Genomic DNA, 26,450 nt, shown 5'->3' on the forward strand with positions numbered 1-26,450 from the left:
ATCGTATATTTTAAAAGATACGTAAACAAATATCTTGATTGATTATCTTTACCTTTAAACACCAAAATTAATGATCCAATATTTTCTCTCTCATCAATTGTTTTCCTCGGTCAATCTAATCCTTCACTATTTCTCTTCTTTCCTTCATCCTTCAAATATCAAAAGTGATTCTTGCTCCGGCAAAACTATTAAGTAAAAGAGGTTGGACTTTTTCTCTCTTAATTCGGCGAAATTGTTGCAATATTAAGTCTCCGAAAGGGTAATACTCGATTACAGCCAAAGGTTAACAGGATATTGTACGTCTGACGAGATACATGTTTTTAGATATAATGTGTAAAATTGATATTTGACACATCAAATGAATACTAAATACACATTTCTCTAAAATTTGCTCAAAAGTTCAATTGTATAAACTTTTACAAATAACGCAATACATGTTTAGTATACATGTATTGTTGATGGAGAAATACATGTATCCAATAATTTTTTAAGTTGAGAAACATATATATGCAGTTCATATTTCTCTAAAATTCATTTGTATAAACATTTACAAATCAGGCTGCGAGATACATGCTCGAGATACATGTATCATTAATGGCGAGATGCACGATCCACATTCTAGAAGTTGGCGTAAAAATTAAGACAACAATTGTAAGAAAACGCCTCAACAACACTGTAATTGACTATTTGGGAAATAATTCGAAACTTTCACATACAAAGGTGAGAATTGAATGGATGAAGAAGATGAACAATACAATAACAAAATTATTTGGGTTTATGATTTCGTTATCTTAGGAAAAATTGTTAAAGTCGATATCAAGAATCTTTTAAAATTTGTTGTTAATTTCGTTAACAATTAATTCTTCAATTATGGAAATAAGTTACACCCCTTCAATTCAAATTAATAAAATAGAGTATTATGACTTTAAAAACTATCGCAGACATGTATCTAGTCATTAGTAATGCATATATCTCGAGGCCAAAATATAATGTAAAAAGTAATATTATAAACTATCGAAAATTCTTAAAATTAAGATAATAAAAAAGTGAAATTTATGTAAGATGCACATTCTTGAAGCTGTAGCTCGTATGTAAAGCAGTCCTAGTCCATTGGGCTTTTGTTTTATTTTTAATTTTTAACAAATAATAGTAGACAAATTAAGAGATGTTGTTAGAAGGGATCTCTTGCTAGATTTTAGGAAATAATTAAAATTTGAATTGATAATGAGCATTTGTTAAATGGCGAGGAACTAGTATTATTCAAACACAATTCGCTTATCAAAGGTGTTGTCATCCAATCATTTTTTCATATAATTATTTTATGGTAATCAATATTTATTAACCCGATTAATTCTGATTCACATTGTATATCCCAATATAGCTAATTACAGAGGAAATAGTGCTATCCACTACCAATCATGCATATGGATAAGCAACAATACCAGATCAAAAACACTATTCATTTTTTTTTTTCTGAAAGCAGATTTATATTTATGAGCTATCTGAAAAATTGTTTGCGTACGTACGTGAAGATTGATTTTTACAAGTTATCCCTCATGGCTTATGAGCCACTTTTTTTTTTTTTTAATATAATAGTTTGTAAACTAATGCAGGATTTAAGATAAAATTACCGAATAAAGTGTTAAAGACAATTGTATATGAAGAACAACGAGTAATAATTAATCAATCTGTAACCCAGGAGCGTAGCTACGTATCTTACTTGCACTCTCTTCGTCGAGAAATTATATTGTATATACAAATAAAATATTGTATAAAATGGTTAAATAATGTATTTTGGACACCCTAATATAACAAGGTATTGTAGCCTAATTGTTTAAGGTGCTTTGAAAGAGCCACACTTTTATGATTTTGCGAGTTCAAATCTCGCCAACAACAATTTAAACCTCTTTAATTCAAAAACTTTCATGTATATTACGTAGTTAAATTTTTAAAATTTCTAGGGCACCTTTCATCTTTTTCCTTTTTTTTTCAATTTTCTTCATGTATTAACATATTTTTTCAAAAAAAAATCATGTATATTACGTAGTTATTTTTAAAAATATCTAGTTCAATTTTTTCCCCTTTTTTTTTCAAATTTTTTCATGTACATTACGTATTTTTTTCAAAAAAATTTCTTATATATTACATAATTTATTTTTGAAATTTATAATGCACTCATTCAATAAAAAAAAACATATTCTTATATAATTTCTAGACACCATTCATAAAATTTTTGACTACGCCATATAACAAGCTAAATTACAGCTTGTACAATGATAAATTTTTGGGATCATGCCAAATCCCCGTACTATTAGTTGTGGAGTAGTTTTCACCTTAAAAAAAAATTGACAGACATGCATTCAACTCTCGGGGGTAATAATAGCTAGAAATATAAAATTAGATACACTTCATGTGGCCAATTAAATTAAATTTTTCACCCTTTTACTTCCTCCGTCTAGAATTGTTTGTGCTGTTGCGTTTTTTAAAAGTCAATTTGATTAATTTTTAAAGTTAAATTAGATCATATTAATTCGATATTAAAAAAAAAATAGATATTTAAAACCTATATGAAAAATAGTATAAATTGCAATTTTTGTATATTAATATGATGAAAAGTTACATCTTAAAAATGTTTCAAAGTTTATATAATTTGACTCTAAAAATAGAGACCATGACAAACAATGTCGGGCGATGGAAGTAACATCGAGTGTTGAAATCCACTGAATCGACAAGAGAAAAAATCACTCTATCTCAGGACTCAGACCGCAAATATCTATTTTTCAAAGTGTATTCTAATTTTAATACATAAAGCCCTGCTAGAACGCTAAAAGGTGGGGAACAAGAATTGTTACGATAGAAAAAAAAATGATTATAAAAAATCAACAACTCACTCTTCTTAAACAACCAATATCCTCCACATTCTATTTAATCATGATTTGATAAATCATTGATAGGATTAAGTTTGTTAGCTGGTATTTGTTTATCATTTTACCACACTTTAAATTTAACTCGAACAGAAATAAAACTGTTTTCTTTACCATCAGGCCATTTGCTAGCTTGAACAAACAGAGATATATATAATAAAAATATAAGGTACAAGCAAAACAAAAAAACACAAGGTATTAGATACAGAAAATTTTGTCCATAATTTGGAGGTCATAATTTATCCATAAAATTTGAAAGAGTTGATAAATGCATGAACTCCGTACAAGTACTGATTCTTTTTTTTTTCTTTTTGGTGGCCATGTGGTGGAAAAGCACAGTACTCTATCATGATCTCCTCAATAAGTCCAAAGATCACTTGTAAAAACAATCTTAAAATACTTTATATAGATACTATTCCTTTAGAGAAAAAAGTTGTTGATCATGTGCTTGGTCCCCAAGGCCACTAAAGTATATGATTTAATTATATGTTAATTAAATTTCCAACCATATTATAATCAAAGAAACATCACTACCATATTATCATGTTTCTTTGCTTAAGAAACAAGAAAAAAAAAGGGAAGGAAATTGCTTGCTTGGATCCCCTTCCGCGAAAAGTAAGCCTTCCTTGAAAAGAGGGTTCTTTAAAGAACTATCGAAAAGGACCTAAAATATTTTTGGAGTATTGATCATTTATTTAACAATTTTAAATTTAAATTGTTTAAATATTTTTAAAAATATTTGACGTTCAGTTATTGGTTATAATTGAACTTATTAATATAATTTATGAACCAATCCACTACCCGCTCATACTAATTATTAAACCCCACTCAATTAATAAACTAATTCTCATATCAAAATCACCCTAAGCACGACTAAAACACAATGAAACTACGGATTCCTGAAAATGACATTCAAAATTATTCGAATCTGAATCGAAGCCCCAATTAAATTTAGGTTGAGCCGCTTATTTAGGAAGACACTTTCAGTAGGATTCTTTTCAAGCTTGAATTCGAAATTTATAATTAGAGTTAAAAAAGTAGTACATCTCGAATTAATTTATGTACTTTTATTAATATAACTTCATAAATATTTATGATTTGTTTCAAATATTAAAACTTAATATATTATTTTTTTTAAAAATGTTATCAATTAAGTAACATCACATAATTGAGACGAACAAAAACTTAAGATGAACATAGTCAAACTTTTAAGTTTATCAATAATTTTATATACTTGGATTATAATATGTTTTGATTGAGGCTTGAATATATGATAATGTACTGCTACAGACATTTTCGCATCAAATTTTTAGAAACACACATTGACAGTAGTTTTTCTTTTGTTGCATTAATAATGAGGTGTGTTTATTAATTGGGTGGAGTTTAATTAATAATGGGTAGGCAGTAGATTCATTTATAATTATATTAATTAGTTAAATTATAACAAATAGTTGAGCATCAAATATTTTTAAAAATATTTAAATAGTTTAAATTTAAAATCGTAAAAAAAAATGGTCAATTTTGACTCAAATGTGGATGACAAGGGTATTTTGAAGCCAATAGGTGAGTGAGAAGGGTATTTTGAAGTCAATAAGTGAATGAATGATAATTTTGTACCATTTCTACTATTTTAAGGATATTTTAGGCCATTTTTCCAAGAATTAAATAGGAAAGTCACCTAGAAGTTAGGTATGAATGAGAATGCACCCTTGAGGAATTTAGCATTTATATTTGAAATGTTTGATCGTTTCAGCAAGTTTTATATATTGTTAATCGAAAAGAAAAACTTTAATTTACTTAAAAGGGTAGTCTGGTTTACTAAAACTCTTGTTATGGACAGGATCCAGGGAAGAATCAAATCGCAAAAAATTATTGTACAATCTTTTTTCTACCAAAGATTGTTATTAATTTACTTGATTCTATTAAATATGAGTCTCATTAAATCTTAGATATCTCCCTCCCATGTGTGAGTCTTTTTCATGTGGTAAACATTTCAAAATAAGACAATCACATATTTCACACTCAAAAATATGACCTAGTAATCAATGAAATAAATTTTATTGAAAACTATAAAATTTCACTTTCAAATCTCAGCAACAGATCAATTACAAAAACTCGCGGAGAATCAATCAATCAAATCCCAAAATTCAAATTTTATTAGATAGCAAACACCCCCATAAAATTAGTAGGTTCAATCTAATCCGGATGTTACAATTATAAAAACAATATAATATATAGACTCAAATTTCAACATACACTCCCCTTACAATATATCCATTTAATTTATTCTCCTAGTTCTTAATTAGTTTCATCACTTAGAGGTATATATTCCAACATTGTGTCATTGATAGGGGCATAAACCTTTACCTTTGTATTGGTGTGTGCATATCTCTAAAGGTTAAAAATGAGGCTTTACTAACTACTTTTTTTTTCTTTGCCTCAAGTCAGTATCTTCTAACACAAGATGCCCACCCAACATTTTTTTTTTTTTTTGCTTCAAGATACTTAAATTTAAGTATTAATCATATTTGAGGGCCCCTTACATTAATCAAGGATTCCCTTACATTGTCCTAAGTGCTACAATGATCAATGTCTAACACTTGCTTATCATCGAAGGCATCTTAAGCATTAATTACGAACTAGCTACCTAGATATAAATATAACTCTAATGTCATAGAATAATAGACGTATCACAAATCAATAAGAAGAAGAACACAACAATTACAATTTACACATAATTGACATAGAAATAAAGATGTATACAAAGAGAATGGTGTACCTATTTGAGTTCATAGTATAACAGTAAAGAAACAATGGATCTTGAGCAACCACCCAAATCATATTAAAGAGACTATATATCTCTTAATAAACCAATAGATGTAAGACTCTTCAATAACACTAACAATTTTCATTCTTTCTGTAACACCATAATTTAATTTTGAAAACTTGGATTTTTATGTTGAACTTTTTACGTGCAACAAGGGGACAGCTATAGTGGGTAAGCATCAGTGCCTACTTTCTTCTATGATTTGGTTATTGTGTTAATTAACTCTAAAAGAAATCAAGAAAAGGACTTTCCCCACGATGGCCTATAATTAATTGGTCACTGGGGGAGGGTGAAGTCACTTGCACACCCTAAATACATTAAAATTATGATTCCAAATTATATGCATTCATAATGTAAATTAAAATGTTACTTTAATCTGTTATAATATGTTGTCCTGTCTTATTTATTCTCTACGTACATAGTCTCTTTTAATTAATGCGAGAGTGTAAATAAAAATAAAATTACTCTACTGTTAGTTATGAGTAATAGAAAAAAGTAAAACTCATCATGATGATTAAAATATATGGTCCAAGAATCACTTATTGTCCTTGTGTCCATTAAAAAGGATACGTGCATTTTAAACCGGCAAAGAAACGGGTAATCAGGAGAAAAGTGGCTTCGATATTCATAAACAACCAGTAAATCAGACATAATTAATTCCCTTAATCAAAGATTAGAACAATTGGATGGGGGAAATTCATGATAAGACAAACTGCAGAACCATATGCCAACCAATAATTCCTCATTAGAATTTTATACTTTTTTTTAATCTTTTTTTTTCTTTATCTCTTACCTTTTTGTTCAATGTTCAATGCACATTGTTTTAACTTTTACCATTGCACTGCACATAACAAAATACCGAGAGATAACTAGAAGGGTAATTAAATTAGGTTCGTACAAATAATCATCCATAATAAATTTTAAAATACAGTGACATTGTCAATGTATTTTTATTTTATTTATTTGGTTTAACTACCAAAAGGTAGTGTATGTTATATTCCAACAAAAGATACAGATAAGGGGGCTACGTCTTACCTCAGAATACAACATTTAAATGGTAATTAATAAATGTATATAAGTTAAATTGATGAAAGAAAGTTTATTTCAAGATGATTTTGGGTATTGAAAAAATTGCGTACCAGGCATATTAAAAGCACTAAATAGATTGGGATAAGTCGAAGTTGATGGTGGTGGAGAAGTTGTAGTAGTAGTAGGAGGTAAAATAAGAGGTTGATGAAGCTGAAAGCCACTTGACGAACTTTCTCCAGCCATATAATTGTTGTAACGAGGACTCTCGTTATCTGGTCCTTGATCATATAATATTCCTTTAAAAACATGTCCTGCTATCTTCACTGATGTTTGATATGCATATTGATCAACCACATTATCTATCGAACTTACACGAATACATCGAAATACTGCTGGAGAACTCACTTCCCCCGGAAAATTACCTCCTTCGTGATCATCACCTATCACTACATCAAAAACAACACACCATTTTTAAATAAAGAGTTTAATTAATATACACGGACAATATAGCACAAAATATATATATATTTTTTTTGAAAATTTAACAGGATTAGTTCCAAGAGTACTATAGTAAAAGTAATTTGAAAATGGTACCAACCATACACAGAAAAGCTACAATAGTTAGGGTTTCATTATTTCTGTACATAAGCTACTATTGAATATGTATAATCTTCTAAATTAAAGTATATCTTAAATTGCTTAAGCTTTTAAACTAGAAAATCACAAAGAACATTGTACACGATATCCTACCAGATAAGAGTCTTGAGTTTGATTCTTACCACAACCTAGGGGCGGATCATTAAGGGGAGTAAAAGAATATTATATATACACGATTAAATTTTTTTTTTATAATTATATATAATAATAAATATTGAATGGTGCCTCTTTCTTGACTTGCTTCTTCATTTAATGAATTTTACTGTAAATTCTAGATCCGCTATTATTTCACTCATTATCTACTTAAATATGTGAGAAGCGGAAATGGGTTCATCTGAACTCTGTTTGGTGAAAATTTTTACACTATATATAATTATTTTTATGTATTTATAATATATGATGAATTTTCTTGACTTCTTCATATGTTTACTTATTTATATTGTAACCACTTAACTGAAAATCTTCATTTTCTCTACTAAATTGTGACCCTATTTATATTTCTTAGGTTTATAGTTATATATAGTTTCGTGTGTTTATTTTTTTAATATTTTAAATCAATTTATTGAAAATTCTAGTTCTGTCATCCAGCGGTGGAAAAAGGTTTTTTAGATTATGAAAATAGTCACAAAGTTGAATAGATTTAAAGTACAATGATGAGTATGTGGAGATCTATACAACATTACTGTGATGATAACAACATTACCTTCATTTGATCTGTATCTTTTAGGGTTTGGCCCATTTTGAAGCTGCTGTTGCTGAATAGTAGTGTGATGAAGAAGATGGTGCCTGGGACGCCTTGTGGAGACAGGGACCCAAGTACTCTTAACATGTGTTTCACAATGAAACCCTCGACTCTTACAGCAAGTTCTGCACCTCATATATGTACAATCTTTTTTGGCTTGATTTCCACAATCTTGACATCTACTGCTACTTAATGATGACGATACTCTTCCTTCTTCTTCTTCTTCCCTCCTCATCATCTCGAACTATTAATCGTTGTTATAATTACTTCTTTTACGATAAATACACCACTAATTTCAGTTGATTTTACCATTTGGTTTTCCCTTCTTTAAATGCTTAAGTATTTTTTGTTGTTAAGTTTCTCTGTTCCTAAATTTGGGAATTTGTGTTTGGTTCTTTGGTTCTTTTTAGAGTTCATGGCTCTAGAGTACTATATGTTGGGACTTTTAGGGGTTCCTTTCATTGCTTTTTTTCTGGTACCTTTCCACCAATACTGAATTAATTACTCATTCTTCCTCTCAATTTATGTGATATAATTTAACTTGTCATGTATTATTTTAAGAAAGAAAAAATTTTGAAATTTATAATCTAAAATAAATTATAAATATTTGTATGGATAAAACCATTTCATTCAAAATAAATTGTTAATATCAGATATAAAAATATGTCATTTTTTTTAATCATCAATTAGAAGAATAGTGAATCTTGAAAAAAAAAAAAGGAAAAGTATTAATTTTTGTTATGTGTACATACACGTGATTCAGTGTACTGTGGATCATTTGCCTTCACTCTGTGGAGTTCATTACAGTGACAACAGTTGCAGAATTATACCACAGGATAATTACTGGCTACTATTGAGGACAGTAACATATTAATTACTTCTTCTATTTGAATTTGTTTTCGCTATTTTTAGTCTTTTAAAAAGCAGAAAAGGGTCTACAATACTTTTAAAATATTGAAAATGATATAAATTACCCTTCATCTATTATTGGGTTCAAGATGCCCTTTTATCCGACTCCAAAATATCCTTGTCATTTGGGTTCAAAATTGATCACTTGTTTAATTGTTTTAAAATTAAACTCTTTAAATATTTTTTAAAATAATTAACGTTAAACTATTGGTTATAATCTAATTTATTAATATAATTTATAAATCAACTTTCTAGCCACTCATTACTAACTAAACCCCACCCAATTAATAATCCAATTATAATATCAAAATCGACATAAACATTACTAGAACACGATGAAATTATAGATTCCTGAAATTGACATCTAAAATTATTCGAGTTCGAATTGAAACCCCAATTAAATTTAGGTTGAGCCGCTTATTTAGGAGGATACTTTCAACAGGATTCTCTTTCAAGATTGAATTAGAAATTTATGATTAAAGGTAAAAAAGTAATACATCCCGAATTAATTCATGCACTTTTTAGAATATAATTTTATAAATATTTATGATTTGTTTTAAAACCTTTAATATATTATTTTGAAAAAAAAAATACCTATGAAGTAACATCACATAATTGAGACGTCAGAGTAATTAAGATGAACATAGTCAGACTTTTAAGTTTATCGTTAACTTTTATTGAGACACTTGAATGTATGATAATTCACTACTATAGATAGTTTTGCCTCAAATTTTAAAAAAAAATCAATTGGCAGTAGCTTTTGTGTTTTTGCATTAATAATGTGACGAGTTTATTAATTTGAAGGGGTTTCATTAGTAATGGGTGGGTAGTGGATTGATTTATAAATTATACTAATAAGTTAAATTATAACTAATAGTTGTGCGTCGTGTATTTAAAAAATGTTTAAATAGTTTAGATTTAACACCGTTAAATAAGTGGTCAATTTTGAACCAAAAGGTGGATGACAAGGGTATTTTGAACCCAATAGATGGGTGAGAAAGATATTTTGGAGCCAATAAGTGGATGAGGGTAATTTTATACCATTTTCAATACGTTAAAGGTATTTTAGGCCCTTTTCCGTTTTAAAAAATATATTTTTTGGTAATTTTTTAATTTCATTTTTTTAAATATAAAATATTAAAATTATAAAATTAAAAGAAGGTTTCAAATTATATATATACAATAATATTCTAATATATAGTCATATTTTATTATATAAAAAATAGTCAAAGGTCATAGAAAATATACACAATTATACATTATAATACATTCAAAAAATTTGAGTGCAACTTATTTATACGTGAGTTCTAAACTGATTATACATTATGAATTATGATAAACTCGAAATATAGAATATAATTTAACTATTCATGAAGTATAACGCTGATTATTTATTAAACTATTTTTTATTTATTAAGCTGATTAAAGAATAAAGAAAAGAATGAGAAATAGTTTAAGGGATTATTAGTTATGAAGAATGTGGCGTTTTATTGAAAATAATTCTACTTTATTGAATTCTCACTAACCAAAAACTCTCTCTAAAGAGTCTCAATTTTTCTTTTTATATGAAATCATCTCAAACGTTTAAGACTTTTTGATATATAATTCTCTTAAAAAGATTTTCATTTTAGTATACAAAAAATTTAAATTAAGTTTTAAAACTTTATAAATAAATGATTGATCATCGAAGAAAAAGAAAAGAAAAATGAAAGCAACAACGAGAAAAGATTGCAAAGTAGAATGAGTCAAGAGCCTTAGTGTCAAATATAATTGATTGGACGAGAATTCTCTTGATCAAGATGAGGAAGACAGTATATTTGACTTGGGGGAGAATTCCCTTGATGAAGATGAGGAAGATATGCTCGACATATACTTCGATAGAGTGGCGAAAGAGGAGATATATCATATAGGCAATAAAGAAGTGGAAGCAATAAAATGATAAAAGAAGACACATGAAAGGCAACATAGTTGGAATAGTAAAATAACTGAAGAATTTGTTCCAAGACATCTACCGATGCGACAGGCAAAGCAGAACCATTTGACTGTATCAATAGGTTCAACAAGATCCAACAAATCCATAAAGAAAGTATGAATTATTAAGTGTTGTTGAATAAGTTTGAAGGAAAAGACAAGAGAAAAATAATTTAAGTTACCTTTTTGATGGACAATCAATCTTCTTAAGTCCATCAATCTTTTTAAGTTGATATGTTTGTAATAGAAAGTTTGAGACAGCTAAATTAACTTTCTTCTTGATTGACATATTTTTACAGTATTTAAGCATCCTTATTCGTATTACAAATTTTATGGTGATCAAAAAATACTTAATTTTCTCTAACTGTCTGTTAGATAGTAGACGTTAGGTACTTCACCTTGCACTTAGTTCTATTGATTGATATTTTTATGTTTAATAAAAAGCCACTATACATCGTTTAGTGATAAATTTACGGAAAAAAAAAAGAGAAAAGGAAGGAGGACGGAGAGGAGAAGAAAGGAAGACGAAGCCAATAATGGCTAAAGTGAAAAAGAAGAAGAAGCAATTCAACTGATTTTAAATAAAGCTGGGATAATTCAAATTTGTCATGGACAAAAATTATCATAATGGACTTCTATGTGAGAATTATTTGTTACTACATAGTATAAAAGTTCTTGATGTTATATGTGTTGTGTGCACCTATAGTTTATTAACTCATAAAAAATGTATGTATGTAATATATATTATGTCAAGAGAAAAGGCTAGCCTCCTCCTTAATTTTGTACGCATACATTTTTCCTTTCTTTAAGATGATTTTTTTCATAAATTTATCATACTACATATAGTATAAGTTGCTACTACAATTATGTAAAAGAAAAAGTCAAATATTTCAAAAGGTTAAATTGATATGACAAGTTAGGCAGTTACTCTTATCTTTGTCTTTCTCTTTTTACTTTTGGGTTCGATTTGTAATGGTGACTTAATTTTATTGGACTATTACCACTCTTTAATGTTCATATTCTGCAGGTGTTTGTATACAAAGTATGGTAAGTTGTAGGGGCAGAAAAAGAGGGGGGATGGGGTGGTGACACGTGTCATCTGTTAAACTGTGATACACATTAAATTTTTGGACAAGTGAAGTTATGAGTGACAACTGAAAAATGAAGAGAAAAATGAGTTAGGAGTGACACAAAGATGCTTTAGGAATTAAGGGCTAGTGTAGTCAGACAAATTTCAAAATTGTATTATATTCTTAGTATGAATAAAAATATTATTATTAATATTATTTTAAATACCTAAATTCAAAATAAGTCTATCTTATGATCTATTTTACAAATAAATATGAAATAAAAAATTATTTTAAAGTTAATTATTTTTTATCCTTCGTTTCAAACAAATCTAGTTTAAAAGTATCGGATTTTGGATGAAAAAGAAAGGAGTGGGGCTTCACTGATAATAATTGTGTCATTGGAAAGTATTGAAAAAAGTAAGGAAAAAGGAAATGATAGGGACAGGTATTATTATTTTCTTAGAGAATTTTGTGCTTTTAATTTCTCAAATATCGACAAATTCACATTTATCCTCGTAAAATACTCAACTAATTAAGTATATCTTAGGATATCTGAAACTTATTTTTCACAATTAAACTCACTCAAAATGGATATGAATGTAAAATTATGTGTTGAAATATTGAGTCTCTAACATAAATGTCTGATCTTTAATTGTATATGATCAAATTATTGTTAGATTTTATTTGTTAGATTTTTTACCATAGATAAGTTAATGTAGTCTTAAAAGACTTTGAGAGTTCTGGTTAGGGGGAGAATTTATGGGTCACAAGCTTGATACATTATCACTTGTGTGAACCTCGAAGGTATTTCTAGTGAATTGATTGAGGTTGTTTCTCTATGTATTTTGTACTCTCTAATTTATAGTGGATTGCTCATCTCCCTTTTGGACGTAGGTCGATTGATCGAATCACGTTAAATCTTTGTGTTTTGGTATATTTCCCGTTGTCTTCTTACTCGTGATCTTTCGAGATTTGCTTTGCTAGCTTCCGCATTTACACCTACTTATTTTCAATTCTAACAATTCTGTCATGTATGTATCAGATCTATTTTAAAAAAATTAATTATAAAAAAATACACATTTTTACAATTTTTCTTTTTTTTGCTTTCCACCTAGTATCTAAATGTACATTAAAACTTCGACTAATTAAAACTTCGACTAAATTTGAAGGCCCAATTAGTGAGTGACACTCTTACTAAATTTTCTCCATAATTAAGAGTGAAGCACTTTTATAATTTTATCAGTATACACAAACTTATGTTGGTACTTATTCCTTTTCTATCACAACCAACTTTGCTAAATGTATGCGGAAAGTTAGAATTTTGATAAATAGGAGTTTTTCATGGTTGAAAATACTTGAGATGTTGCCATCCAAACTACTTTTTTTTTTTTAAAAAAAAACAATAATAGAGGTGTCAAATCCAACTTACATATATCTCAATTAATAAATGTAGCATCTACTTGCTATCTCCCATTAAAGCATATTGTAAATAATTTATCCATTAAAATTTCAACAAATATAAAAATTACACCATTCTTTTTAATGGTCTTATGCTTGATCTCATATACTTCTCATATCATGACAATTCATGACCAATAATATATTAGAAAAATGAGATTACAGTAGTTAAAACACTTTGGTTATTTTGGATATAGTCATTATAATTGGATATTAGGCCGTACATTTTAAGGCGACGGACACTACTAAAAACAGATGCGGATTAATTGAAGCACCGTCAAAATATTATCAAATAAGTATAATATCAACAATATATAAATATAATTCAAAGAAAAACGTAATATAATTACTCTATGCTTGGATGGTCTTGACCCTAAGCATATACTTGATGTTATGAATTCGAATTTCACTCGAAGTTTTAAAATATATTTATTTTAAAAAAATAACAAAAAAAAAAAAAAACGTAACAATCACTCACTTATAGTCATGAGCACTACCATACTTATTTAGTTCATGCGTTCATATCATTATTTAGTACGCGCTTCAATTTATTTTACTTGTCTAACATAATTATCTATTTATCCACATCCTTAAATGTAAACTTATAAAGTCAACCCCACAAAGCACAGAAATAATTATCAAGTCACTATCAGATACCAAATATATAAAATGAATGAATAAATAAAATTTAAATAATAAGTAAGGAAAATAAGTGAGTGGCTTAAAATTGTTTTTCATCAGAAACATGTTGGCCCTGTAAAAAAACAAATGTCAAATCGCTTTACTAATTGCGTCGCTTTGTGAGAAACTTGTTTAATTATGAGATTTTAATTGGCATTTTCCCTCATTTGATTCTCCACTATGTCCCTTTATTTTTGGCTTTTTCTTATTTGGTTATATTGGATTCTCCACTAATAAACTAAAATGGTAATGTTTCAATTCTCTCAAAATGTTTGAGCTGATATATTTCATAAGACAGCAATAGTGGGTATCAAACTTATGAATATATCACAAGAATGGAATCCATATATTTTTAACTCTAAATACAACTTCAATTATCTTTTATGTAACTTTGGGGTAGTGCGATAGCTGGTTTGGATGTGAGTTGCGTTATACATGTATTTAAGTATTATATAAATAATATCACATTTGTTAACTAATTAGGAAGTAAATTATCTATGTATAAAATTAATACGAATGCATGAATGAATTATGAGGAAATATATGTATTATTTTATATAAGATGCAAGGAGAAATAACTAATATATGAATATTTAATTCATATATAAAACAATATATAAATTTTTCATAAGTAATCCTTATATTATTAATACATGTATAATTTTTGCCAACTACCAAATTACCCCTATAGTACAAGTTGAATCTCAATTTCTCTATGTACTATTTTTTTATATTTTGAATTTCTTTGATCAAATATGTCTTGAATTTCATGAGCTTGGTTCAAAAAAAACCTTTTAGTAAGGAGCGTTTTCCACCATCGTAGTGCTTTGTCCAATGCAATTATATTCAAATTAATCAAGCTCAATAAATTAGTAGTATCAAATGGTTAAAGAAAGGGTCAAGTTCAACTTAACAAAAATGGTGAATCTTCACGTCAATAGTCAGACATATTTATTATGTATATTATTTTTAATCAATATACATATATTATACATTAAATATACATAATCATACACATATTATATATGGATTTATAAATATATTATACATTTATCAACTATTTTTAGAGTACACACTCACAGTCACTACAGTACTAGGGCTGTGCACACAAGAAGGTCACTGTTCCAAAATTATTTCTGTTTTTGAAATCTTTTTCAAATCATCAAATGTATGTAAGTCCATTTGAATAGTTACAATATATGGTATCACCAAATCAGTACGTGTTATTTGTCTCCGAGGATATCTTTTTGTGATTGACCTCATTATTTGTTCTCTTCTCCCCCCTCAAAAGAAGATGTGACATTTAAAAATTCTTCCAATTCTTTCATTCTGCACATTAATTTTCACTTATTTATGTTAAGATTTTATAAGAAAATACTTAAATTTTGTATTAAGAAAACATGTCTTTTGTATCTTAGTTACTTTTTTAGAAAAACTATGTAAGTATATAACTTATTCTATCATATTCTTTAAAAAAATTTACTATTTGAAAAATTATAGAAGTTCTTACGCTCTCATTTTCTTAGATACATCACTCTTACGCAATGTATTGGAACAAGTGTGTATTGTATCAACAAAGATAATATATCGGGACGCAATGTATCGCGACGTTGAGCGATATATCGGGAAAAGTGTGTCTTGTATCAACAAAGGTAATGTATAGAGACACGATGTATTGGACGTTGAATGACATATCTTAGACAGGAACGCGATGTATCAGAATGTTGAGTGACGTATTTGAAATCGAAACGCAATGTAGCAGGCGTTGAGTTGTATTTGAATCTGGGGAGTGATGTATTGAAACGTCGAATGATGTATCAGAAATCCTTCAATTTTAAGAAATTTTGTAATTTGTAAAAGAACATAGATATGATTGCGTAATTTTTTTTTCTTCCTGAATCTTTATTATAAGAGCAATCCAACATTTACATATGAATTCAGCCCAATTAATTGGGCTGATAAACAGGCCCATCGCACAAAACTGCTACATCCACAAGTCTATTGATGAATGACCAACACAACATGTCAACCACTAATCCAAGGACCTTGTTAGAAGAAGACTGCAATAGAATAATATATGCAATAAATAAATAAATTGTTATATAGTTTCATCCCAGCTAATTTGATGTTGAAACATAATCAATTAATTGATTAGTGGATATTAACATACAGAGTGGTCAATTTTGCATTTCATTCATGGTTTTCTCAGTTTCTCAATCACGACCTGTTCCTTTGAGCATACGGTGTAAATAAGGTAAAATAAAGGGTTGTTTGGTATAGGAGATGAGATAGATAAAGTTATCCCAAGGATTAATTTAACTCATGAGATTAGTAATCTCATATGTGTGAACTTATCCCATCATTATTGTATAAATGATGAAATAAATAATCTTGAAATTACTATATAACCCTAACCAAATACAACATAAAGTAATCCTAATTTTATTTCAAAATTATTATCCCTAACCTTCATACTAAACGACCCCGAAATCCTTGCCACAAGAGAAGTACGGGTTCATATTCCAAATATAACATCAATCATGAAACATGCCAAATGACTTTATAAATCATTGTCCAATAACAGTTCTAGAGCTTACTTCAACCTAAACCAATTTTTTTATTCCTTATAGTGCAGCCTCACAAAAAGGTAGTGTTATTTGTCTGCATTTTTGTGTTAAATTAGGTGCCAATTTATTCCTTAACTTCACATCATGTCAACATTATCACTCATGATTACTTAAGCTTTTCAGATAGTGACAACTTCTAACAAAATATTAGCATCATTCGGCCGTTTCTCAATATTTTATATACTTTTTTAATCGGTGATGTGATGCTCACTTTAATTTATAAGTGCTAATATTAAATTGAGAAAGAGTCAAGAGAAACCTTTGAAACAAGGTAAGGTTATTAATCATTGACAGTGGGTCACAGATTCAAGTCATCGAAATCAATCATTGATACTTACCCATTTTTTTTCCCTAAGGTTAAATTGGTGTAAACACTCGAAGTATTTGCCATCAAAAATCCTTAGCTAGTTAGCTTTATTCCTACTCGTAATTCCTAGGCAATGAATAAATTTTTCCTTTTGTAATATACACTTGAACATGGGAGAGTGAACTTTTATCTTCCAAGATCGTGAGAATGCAGCAAACAATTTCATTCCCCCCTCTGAAGCAAGATAAAGTGACAAGCAAGTCCAGCTAGTATCAGTTTACATGTGGAAAAAACCCCACACAAATGATTAAGTTTCAACACTTCTACAACAAAAAACATAGCAAGTACAAGAAAAGAGTTTCTCATAGCTCTCTGAATTGTTTTCTTTTATATGAGAAGAGCCCCCAGACAAGCACATTGTCACCTTAAAGAAAAGAGCCCAAAACTGATCTTTTTAGCTTTCTTTCTTAAAGTGAAAGATGACATAGGACAAATAAAAGCAATGAAAAAAGACGATAACAACATACCCATTGAAATTTTACAAAGTGGAGGGAGTACGAAGTGGGTACGTCGTCCTTACCACTATCTTTCAAAGTTAAAAAGATACTGTTTCTGAAGGACGGCTCATGGAAATCAAAGCAATAATAACCAAAAAGGTAGTGGGCACAAACTTGTCAATAAAAATACTGTTTCTGAAGACCTAGACTCAAGAAAATCAAAGCAAAAAAAGAAGGTAATGGGCAGAAACATAGCAAGGTTGTGTGGCACATATACGCAAGAATCGTAATAACAACAACAACAAAGTAAACCACAGATATCAATGAGAAAGATTTGGATCTTGAAATTCAAATTGCATTAGATAAATTCAGATATTTACATCCAAATTCAAGTAAATAACCTAGGCTTAAAAAGCAAGCTAAAGAATTGCAAATTAGATAGCAACTTAATTTCCACAAGCCCTAATTACATCAAGATTATATTCAGATCAAATCCAGTTAATCAATTAACCTAAAACTTAACTTCCCAATTTTTGTTCATCCATATTGAGCCTGCAAATGATTTATTTTAGACATAACTACCGCATACCAAATCCATGTTTACCATGAACACATCCAGGCCTATTAAAAACATGAGGCGCCTTTCTGGATTTGTTCATCTTCGAACAAGCCCTTTTCCCCAATTTCCTAATCCTTTGTCTCCCAACTTTATCACTCAACCAATTTGGCACCAACTCATCATCCAAATCATAGTCGTAATCTTCTTCTTCTTCGTCTTCCTCTTCCTCTTCATCGTCCTCCTCCTGATCATCATCACGAGAATACTTCTCCTGATGATTAAACCCAACATGGCAAACCACCAATGCACCAATTGTTTGAACTGGCAACGGAGATCCCGATTCTGATTCCGATTTCATCGAGATATCAGAAGATGGAGACCCAATTTCACATGAGTCATCTTCTTTTAACATCAACTCATCATCATCATCATCATCAGTTTGATCAGTGAAGGAGTAGCTATCTTCTTGTTCATCATCAGAAGGGTTAACAAATTCCCACGAAGACAAATCATCAAACAGATCATGGGCATCAATTTCTGACTCAGATCTAGCAACCATTGTTGCTGATTTAGAAATTCTGAGATTTTTTCCAAGGATTCTCAACATATTGGCTTCTGATTTTCTTGAAAAATGATAAGGGTTTGTATTGAAGTAGTTTACTTGGGGAGGAGTTTTCTCTTTGTTAAATGAGAAGAAAGAAAATGCGTACAAGTAATAAAGGAGAGCAGTTGAGGTGACGTGGCAGTTTTACTTTGGTCCACCTGTTTATTTGCTGCATTTTAATTGGTTGAATTACGTGCGTTTAGTAGAATATACCAAATGGTACCACCGTTTAGTAGAATAAACCGAAATGCTAATAATGGAATATCCAAAACGGTGCCGTAAAACACGAAACGTGAAACAATAGAAACCAAACAATTTTTTTTTCTATTTAGATAAGTTTGACCCAAAAATGTGGAGAAGGCAATTAGGGAAAGATAGAAGAAATGAAAAAGGATTTAACTTGAATGGTCGAAATAATTTGTATATTATTAATGTTGTTAACGTGTGGTAACAAATTGTTTGTTTTAATATTTCAAATAATATCTTTGAATAGTCAAACGACATATTCAAGGGGTCGGAATAAGGTTAATATTTATTTTTATTAACGATTTAATTTGTTATATAATTTTAAAAAGTTATTTGTTTATAAAAAACTCTCCTCTTATTAAAAGAAAACTAAGTTCAAGAGACCTCCATCTCTATTATTGTCCATCATAGTTTGACCCTCGAGGAACGATAGAAGAAAAGATTTAGGATTTATAATTTGTATAATGTAAATATATTTTATATCCTTCTTGTAATTTTACATATTTATCACATTTTGAAAATAGTTTATATAGGGAGAGTAATTAATTTCACTTGATATAGATGATGATGACAAATATTGCTGATAAGAGTTAACATCATGATTTGACTAATCGTGTAAATTCATATCACAATAAAGGTTTCCAATTTAAAGTCCATGTAATGGAAATTTCTACATATTAATTAAAATAATAATGTAGTATCCATATATTAATTGGTAATATCAGCAAATCTTTGAGGAAATGCACATGTAAAATCAGAACTATGAAATTCCCATATATCTTGTTATAAGAGTTCAAAGATATTGATTCAAACACGATTTACAAATCAATAAAGTTTGAAATTCTAAATCCACATATTATGCTCCACGAGAGGATAGATGAAATGTTCATGAATTTTCATTCAAGTAGTTGATATCAACATACTGTGTTATTTGCTTTAGATTTTTCTTGTATATGCGATAGCACTGAGAAAGCATTTTTACACACTCCCGTCAACCAGAAAATATCTGTAGCAAATGATAAAATAAAAATTCACAGGACAGAATAAAAGTTCTTCCTGGTATATGTGCCAGCGGGAGGTAGCAGGAACCCGTGCAAGCGTACTAAGGACACCATGGTATAAAAAAACAAAAGGTAATAAAATAAAATACCAGTAAGTACAACCTAAACACAGGCAATTTGAGTTTTAGACAGCAGGGAAAGTAAATGCATACACCAAGCGAAAACAATGTGGAATGAAGTAGCTAACTCTTGAAACTGTGGAGCTGTATGCAGTATGCTGCAAGTGAGGTCACCAGCTCAATGTTAACTATGAAAGAAAAGCCATTTGATAGATTTCATTAACGAAGGACACAGTACAGTTCCACCAGTTTACAATGGATTAATGCAGGCTATGCAAATCCAGTTACAAAATTCAAAAACTGCACGGCTACATTGTGGTATTGCACTCTGAAAAACTCGCGATTTCGAATTTACAGGTAGAATGTACAAGCGACCTCTTATTACGAGTCAGGAGAAGAGAAATTGGATAAAGGCAAGACACGAGAGGAGAAAACGAATGATACAAACGATGGGACAAAAATGGAAGATGTTAAACATGATAGGAACCTCATACCTCAAGGGTGTTCATAGTAGATCTCAGATTGCTGCTCAGTAATGCATGGTAAAAAAATGATAATATATCATCATGTTTTTCCTATAAAGAATGTGGACTTATGGTACCTCCAGGTGCAATGACTAGTTTACTAGAATGTCTCAACCTTGGAGTACTCTGACAATCTCCCCTGCTCTTGACTCAATACCTTTCAGATACTCAATCAGAACTCGCTGCTGATACGAGCCGCCCTCCTGAGAGAGTAAACCATGTCAACAACCATTCAATGAATGCCAGAAAGCAAATTTCAACTATTGAATCCCTACCGTACGTATCAAAGTCCGTTCCATTCTCTTCTTAATAACAGCATACAATTCCTCAGGCGAAATATCACCTTTTCCAAGAGTCATGCCATCTAGCAAGAGCTTGTTCCATACTTCCTCTGGTGCTGTATCAAAGGGAGAAGTGAATTTCATGTGAGGTGAATCAACATTTGAGGCAATCGTAAAGTTCAAGGCAAAACATTTGATGGTAAATGGACCTTAGAGAGTGAGTAAAAGCTATTCATACTCCATAATGGGAGATAAGTCATGTATGTCCAATTCCAATCTCAACTGACAAATTCATTGCCTCTAGAGAGTTTATTTGGTCCATCTTTTACCCCTAAAAAGATGCATTTTACCCTTGTGGTTATCTGAAACTATAGGTTATTCATCTAAAGAGTTATGACTCTGTCTGTGAGGATTAGTCCCACGCCAACCAACTCAACACCTATTACAACACCTGACCTCCATTAACGAAGCTCAAAAACATCCACCCATGGTTTCTGAGCAGATCTCATCCATTTTTGTTCCTCTTAAATAGTTTGCTTATTATGCCTCATATCAGTTTTTGATTTCTTTTGCTCCGTGTTATCTATATGAGGCCTTATCAGTATCTGAAATACACCTTCGATGGCAAACTGAGAAGGCAATCCGTGGAACGTGAGAGAGGCACATGTTGAGGAATTGATTAAACAAATATGAGGTGGTCTCGCAATTGAAAGATTATAAATCCCGTGATGCCGGTTTGTGATAAGCTCACAATCGAGAGATACCTTTGATAATGGTCTCAAGAAACTGTTCAGCTTTTAACACTTCATTTCCTGCACCAAAAGCAAATCCAGAATTAGTAATTACAAATTCTTGTTTTCAGATTGAACATCCAGGCAAACCAATTCATGGACCTATACTTTTCTAGTTACAAATGAGGTTAAGCAATAAAGAGACCTTTTTTTGCATAACTTCGCTTTGACAGCACTCTGGAAGCATACAATTGCAGAACCTTTTGTAACATAGCTTCAAGTCCTGGCTTGTCCCCATCTTTTGTAGCCTACAAAGTAAAAAACTCTGTAATTATCCAATCTCTGTGAATCTTATTCTTCATATAATAGATTCCGAGAAACATAGCTGTGAAAGAAACTGCACTACAGAGATCAATCTTCATATAATAGATTCTGCTTGTGGCTTGAAAACATTGTTTTTCTGGATCGTGATTAAAAATTGTTAAAGAATGTATATAGACTTAATCTTAGTAATATGCATAGTAGCTATATATAGGCAGCAGATTTATAGGGATCACTGCAGATCTATAGGAATCACTCGATATTTCTTTTCTTAGTTAGCACCTTATGTATTGTATTTATTCACTGTTCACATCTTCCATTCAATTACAAAAATAATTTACAGCAAGAAACAGATTGATGCAACAAAATAATGTCTAAACTGAACAGGGAGAAGAACAAGTTCTTATAAGAAGGGGTAATCTTATTATTAGGGGGGCCGTCAGGGAAGGCAATAAAAATTGAAGAAGTGAGTCTGACAAATGAAGACTTGTTAAAAGGAGGGGCGAGGCGTGGTATGAGGCCATTTCTATTTTCAAAACTACCCTTTGTTTTAGTTAAGAAAACCAGTCATAATGGCAAATCAGCAGGTAGGAGTGTGTTAGTTAGGAAACATTACACCAGATAACTAGTTAGAATTTTTTTAATTCCTTGGAATTTCTCATAATTAAAAGACGCATGTTCCACTTATACACTCTTTTTGTCCAGTACTATAAGTTATTTTGTTTACCCGGTATGTGTCTCTAGCTGCCCTGACAGATTGCTCTCTTTAGTAATTTGCATACATGAAAGAGAGTGAATTCTGGAGTCCAAGTTATAATCTTCAATTTCAGCAGAAGGTTCGTCATGTCAATGGTAATTTTCCTCCCAGAAGAGAGAGAGAGAGAGAGAGAGTGAACAAACAATAAAATATGCATGGAACTAAATGACAAGGCCAGCACACAAAGACCCAGAGTAAACTCAAACCAAAAAAGAGAACTAGGCATTAATTCAAATAGACTCACTTGCCGCAGCTGTGCATTGACTTCTGCGAGGAACCCTTCATCAAGTTGGCCTTCTTGCTCCCTTTGATTTATTTCCTGAATGTTAAAGAAAACAAAATCACTTAAGCACATAGCCATAAATAATAAGAAATCACATAAAAAAAGAAAGAAATTCTACGTACAATAGACTATATAAACACTCAACAGAACTCTAGCATAATTTTGTTTTGATAAGTAAGAGCTCTAGCATAGTTCTATTCCTCAACCTCCTTCTTGAACCCCCTTAGTTTTATAAGATGATATTCACTTCAACTCTTGACTCTGGCATGGCACTACAAAAGAGTTCACTTTGAACACTAGATCAAATAAGACAGGATGACAAGACATACTTTCTCCATAAGACTGACAGCCTCAGGATCCCTAAGAGGCCAAGAAATTTCTTCCACTTCATCAATCACCGGTTTTAAGATTGCTTTGAGCACGTCAGTAGATGCCTCTATCTTTTCCTGCCGGGAGAAAGAAAATGCCATTAGAAACTGTCTGTTGCTCATTTGAAAAATGAAGCATAAAATGTATTACTATTTTGGTCATACATAAGCACCAAATAAACTTCTATTATATGGCAGGGAAATACAAGGTATGTCTAATGACACTATAGGGATCTCAACCATGGCATGGATTCTCCATGGGACTTCACACTAATAGGACAATAGGAAAATCCTTGACAATTTCTCCTCATTGTTCATCTCCATCTCTCCAATTACATGTACAGACCTTAATATATATGCTAAAGAGAAGTTACTTGTGATCAGGTAGGGACCAAAAATATACACTTGGTATGTGTAGTTCAGGAAGGAAATAGAATATATACATTTGTTTTGTGAACAAGACGATCTACGATGTTCATTACTGTCAATGCCAGCTCTTCATAGTCTTTCTGTAAAAAGAAAGTCAATAAAGCTTATTCCACAAGTTGAAAGAAGTAATGAAGCATACACCATCTGAAATAATAAGAAATGGAACCATGCTTTGTCATCGTCGGATTTGCAGGTGTCTGCTCTAGCTGCAAGTCTTATCCAAAAGCTCTCGTTGAAAGCGAGAACATTCTCCACAACTATCTGTGGCAGCTGCAACAATAATAGAAAGATAAAGGTTAATTTTCATCCGTGTAGATCAAAGCTCGAATAGAGAAATGGTCCCAATTTGACAACTAGTATAGCATTCTATTTCATAGCTCTTTAAGGGTATCAATGTATGTTCAAACCTATAATCCACCAAATTAAACTACAGAGGAACAGATGCATTACAATGAGAGGGCTGATCAGCATTCCCAACAAAGAGACAGAGGCAAGCTAATTGATATAAAACAACTGACAACCACACCAGCAGCCTCATGGTTGACTACAACATTGCCATGTGCTTTCTGAACTGACAAGATATTGCATGCAATAGAATGTAAGAGCAGCCCAAATTAGAAGCTGCTGCAGGTACACAGTACATTTTCCCTATTAGCTATCTTGCCAACTAATCAGCAGTGGTCCCTCGGAATGCTTTAACTGAATGCAAATAAGAGGCATGTCGTATAAGAACTAGCACAAAGTAACTGTTAAAGGTAAGCATCCGATGTCCTTGAACAATAAAATTGAGAATATAAGTATAGGCAGATGGAATGCAAAACATGTTTGATCTCCAAAATGTGATTCATTACAATAAAGATGAGTAGAATTTAATATTGAGAACAAGCATAAATGGATCATGGGGAAATCGTGGTTCAAATATCAAGGCAAAATATGTTAGGTGATTGCTTCTCATTTGTCTAAGCCTCAGAGAATAGAGTTGCACATTACATGTACTAATATAGTAATAGGAGGTAGCTCATAAGTAGTGGATCAGTCGAGGTGCGTGAATGTTGACCCGGCCACCACCATTATAAATATGCCCATGGGAGAGTCCTGAAGAAAATTGTGAGAAAATCTACTTACTTCCTTATCACTTGCCTCCCTCAGTGTATCTATAAGCCTATCAACCTCCACAGTCTTTTTGAAAGATTCCTCAGCATCTTTACTGACTGCACATATGAAATTTCTCCTGCTTAATATACCCAAACCATTAACTTGATGATCAGTAGGTCAACTAAAACAAAACGGAAAAGTAGTTGCACATCACTAAGCAATTGTGTTTTCTTGGTAGAATTTGAAAAAGGAAACGAGTTTTTAGAGAACTATTTACGCCAATAAACTATTATACCAAATTATACCCGATTTAACCCATATATATTTGTGAGTAAGCACCATTTATATACTATTATACACTTTTATATAAGATTGACACATAATGTTTAATGCTTTTCTCGAGTTATAATGTTTTGTTCTTCATTCTTTTTCAGAATCCAGAAATACAAAATCCCCTTTGTCTCATTGTATAAGCACAATACTTGAGAATTCTTAAGAGATTTTGACAAACCTCTTGCTGAATTGCAGAAAACCCACGAAAGAAACTGGATAATTTTTCTGAAAGTGAATCGCTGCTTGCCCAATTCTCATTGTTCTATGCAAGTAACACTGCATTTAAAGGGAAAAAAAAACATTGAATCACGAACACTTAAAATGATAATATTGGAAGTTGAAAAATGCGAAGAGAGTACCGAATAACCTGTGAATTTGAAGAGAATCGTCGAATAGCAAGTGGGTTTAGTGACAAAATAGTTGCCATTTTCGAGCTTGGTTTTGGTACTTTTTTTTTTTTTTTCTTTTCTCGGTGTTTTAAGGAATGGCGGGAGAGAGGCTGAGAGGGAGACACATAGCCAAACGTTACGGTTCTCATCTCATGATACCGGACCCACATCCCACAATTATTGGGCTGGACTAAGTTGAACTGTAACGGGCTTTTGGTTCTTAACTCATTAAGACCATAATGCCCCACTATTATTGGGCTGGGCTGGATAATTATCCCTGACCAAGTTGAACTTTAATGGGCTTTTGGTTAACTTTTTGTTTGGGCTGGAACATTTTCCGTGACGCAGTCTAAGTTGAACTGTAATGGGCTTATGGTTTCTTAAGCCCATAACGCCCCACTATTATTGGGCTAGGCTGGACAATTATCTTTGCTCATCAACTAACTTTTATCTTTTTTTCCAAGGACAACTTTCACATATAGCAAACAAAAAATTCATATTTGTATAATATAGCAAACTTTGCATAATTGCGCTCCATAGCAAACATAAAAACTGTATAATTCGCTATACATATACAAGTGTATAATTCGCTGGCCTATTTCGCTGCAATTGTATAATTTGCTTTGCATATAGTTGAATCGAATTAAAATGTATGTATATTGCATAATTATAAGTTTATAGCAAAAATATATATGTTTTTCTCGCTTTATA

The 26,450-nt window shown here is 30.8% G+C and overlaps 3 protein-coding genes across 4 annotated transcripts; all 3 read right to left on the minus strand.

The window, feature by feature from the left end:
* Positions 1-6,658: 6,658 nt before the first annotated feature.
* Positions 6,659-8,638, minus strand: LOC101246874 (protein SHI RELATED SEQUENCE 3). Its single transcript, XM_004231382.4, has 2 exons — positions 8,141-8,638; positions 6,659-7,226 (listed from the first exon to the last, which is right to left on the minus strand). The coding sequence occupies exons 1-2, from the start codon at positions 8,415-8,417 to the stop codon at positions 6,856-6,858; spliced, it is 648 nt and encodes a 215-aa protein (XP_004231430.2). The 5' UTR covers positions 8,418-8,638; the 3' UTR covers positions 6,659-6,855.
* Positions 8,639-18,032: 9,394 nt separating this feature from the next.
* LOC101244131 (uncharacterized) lies at positions 18,033-20,234 on the minus strand. The gene has a single exon (XM_004230922.5). It carries the CDS (start codon positions 18,863-18,865, stop codon positions 18,278-18,280), a length of 588 nt encoding a protein of 195 aa, XP_004230970.1. The 5' UTR covers positions 18,866-20,234; the 3' UTR covers positions 18,033-18,277.
* A 178-nt stretch (positions 20,235-20,412) lies between these two features.
* On the minus strand, positions 20,413-25,871 carry LOC101251520 (uncharacterized). Of its 2 annotated transcripts, none has more exons than XM_004230856.5 (11): positions 25,718-25,871; positions 25,529-25,626; positions 25,048-25,153; positions 24,094-24,192; positions 23,937-24,002; positions 23,455-23,571; positions 23,087-23,161; positions 21,970-22,072; positions 21,798-21,845; positions 21,028-21,149; positions 20,413-20,955 (listed from the first exon to the last, which is right to left on the minus strand). In XM_004230856.5, exons 1-11 carry the CDS (start codon positions 25,775-25,777, stop codon positions 20,863-20,865), a joined length of 987 nt encoding a protein of 328 aa, XP_004230904.1. In that variant the 5' UTR covers positions 25,778-25,871; the 3' UTR covers positions 20,413-20,862. The 2 variants fall into 2 exon arrangements, with proteins under 2 accessions (XP_004230904.1, XP_010315325.1); XM_010317023.4 differs by having other exon boundaries at positions 25,710-25,815.
* Between the last annotated feature and the right edge of the window lie 579 nt (positions 25,872-26,450).

This window comes from Solanum lycopersicum, chromosome 1, assembly GCF_036512215.1.
Source record: "Solanum lycopersicum chromosome 1, SLM_r2.1".
NCBI classification, from domain to species: domain Eukaryota; kingdom Viridiplantae; phylum Streptophyta; class Magnoliopsida; order Solanales; family Solanaceae; genus Solanum; species Solanum lycopersicum.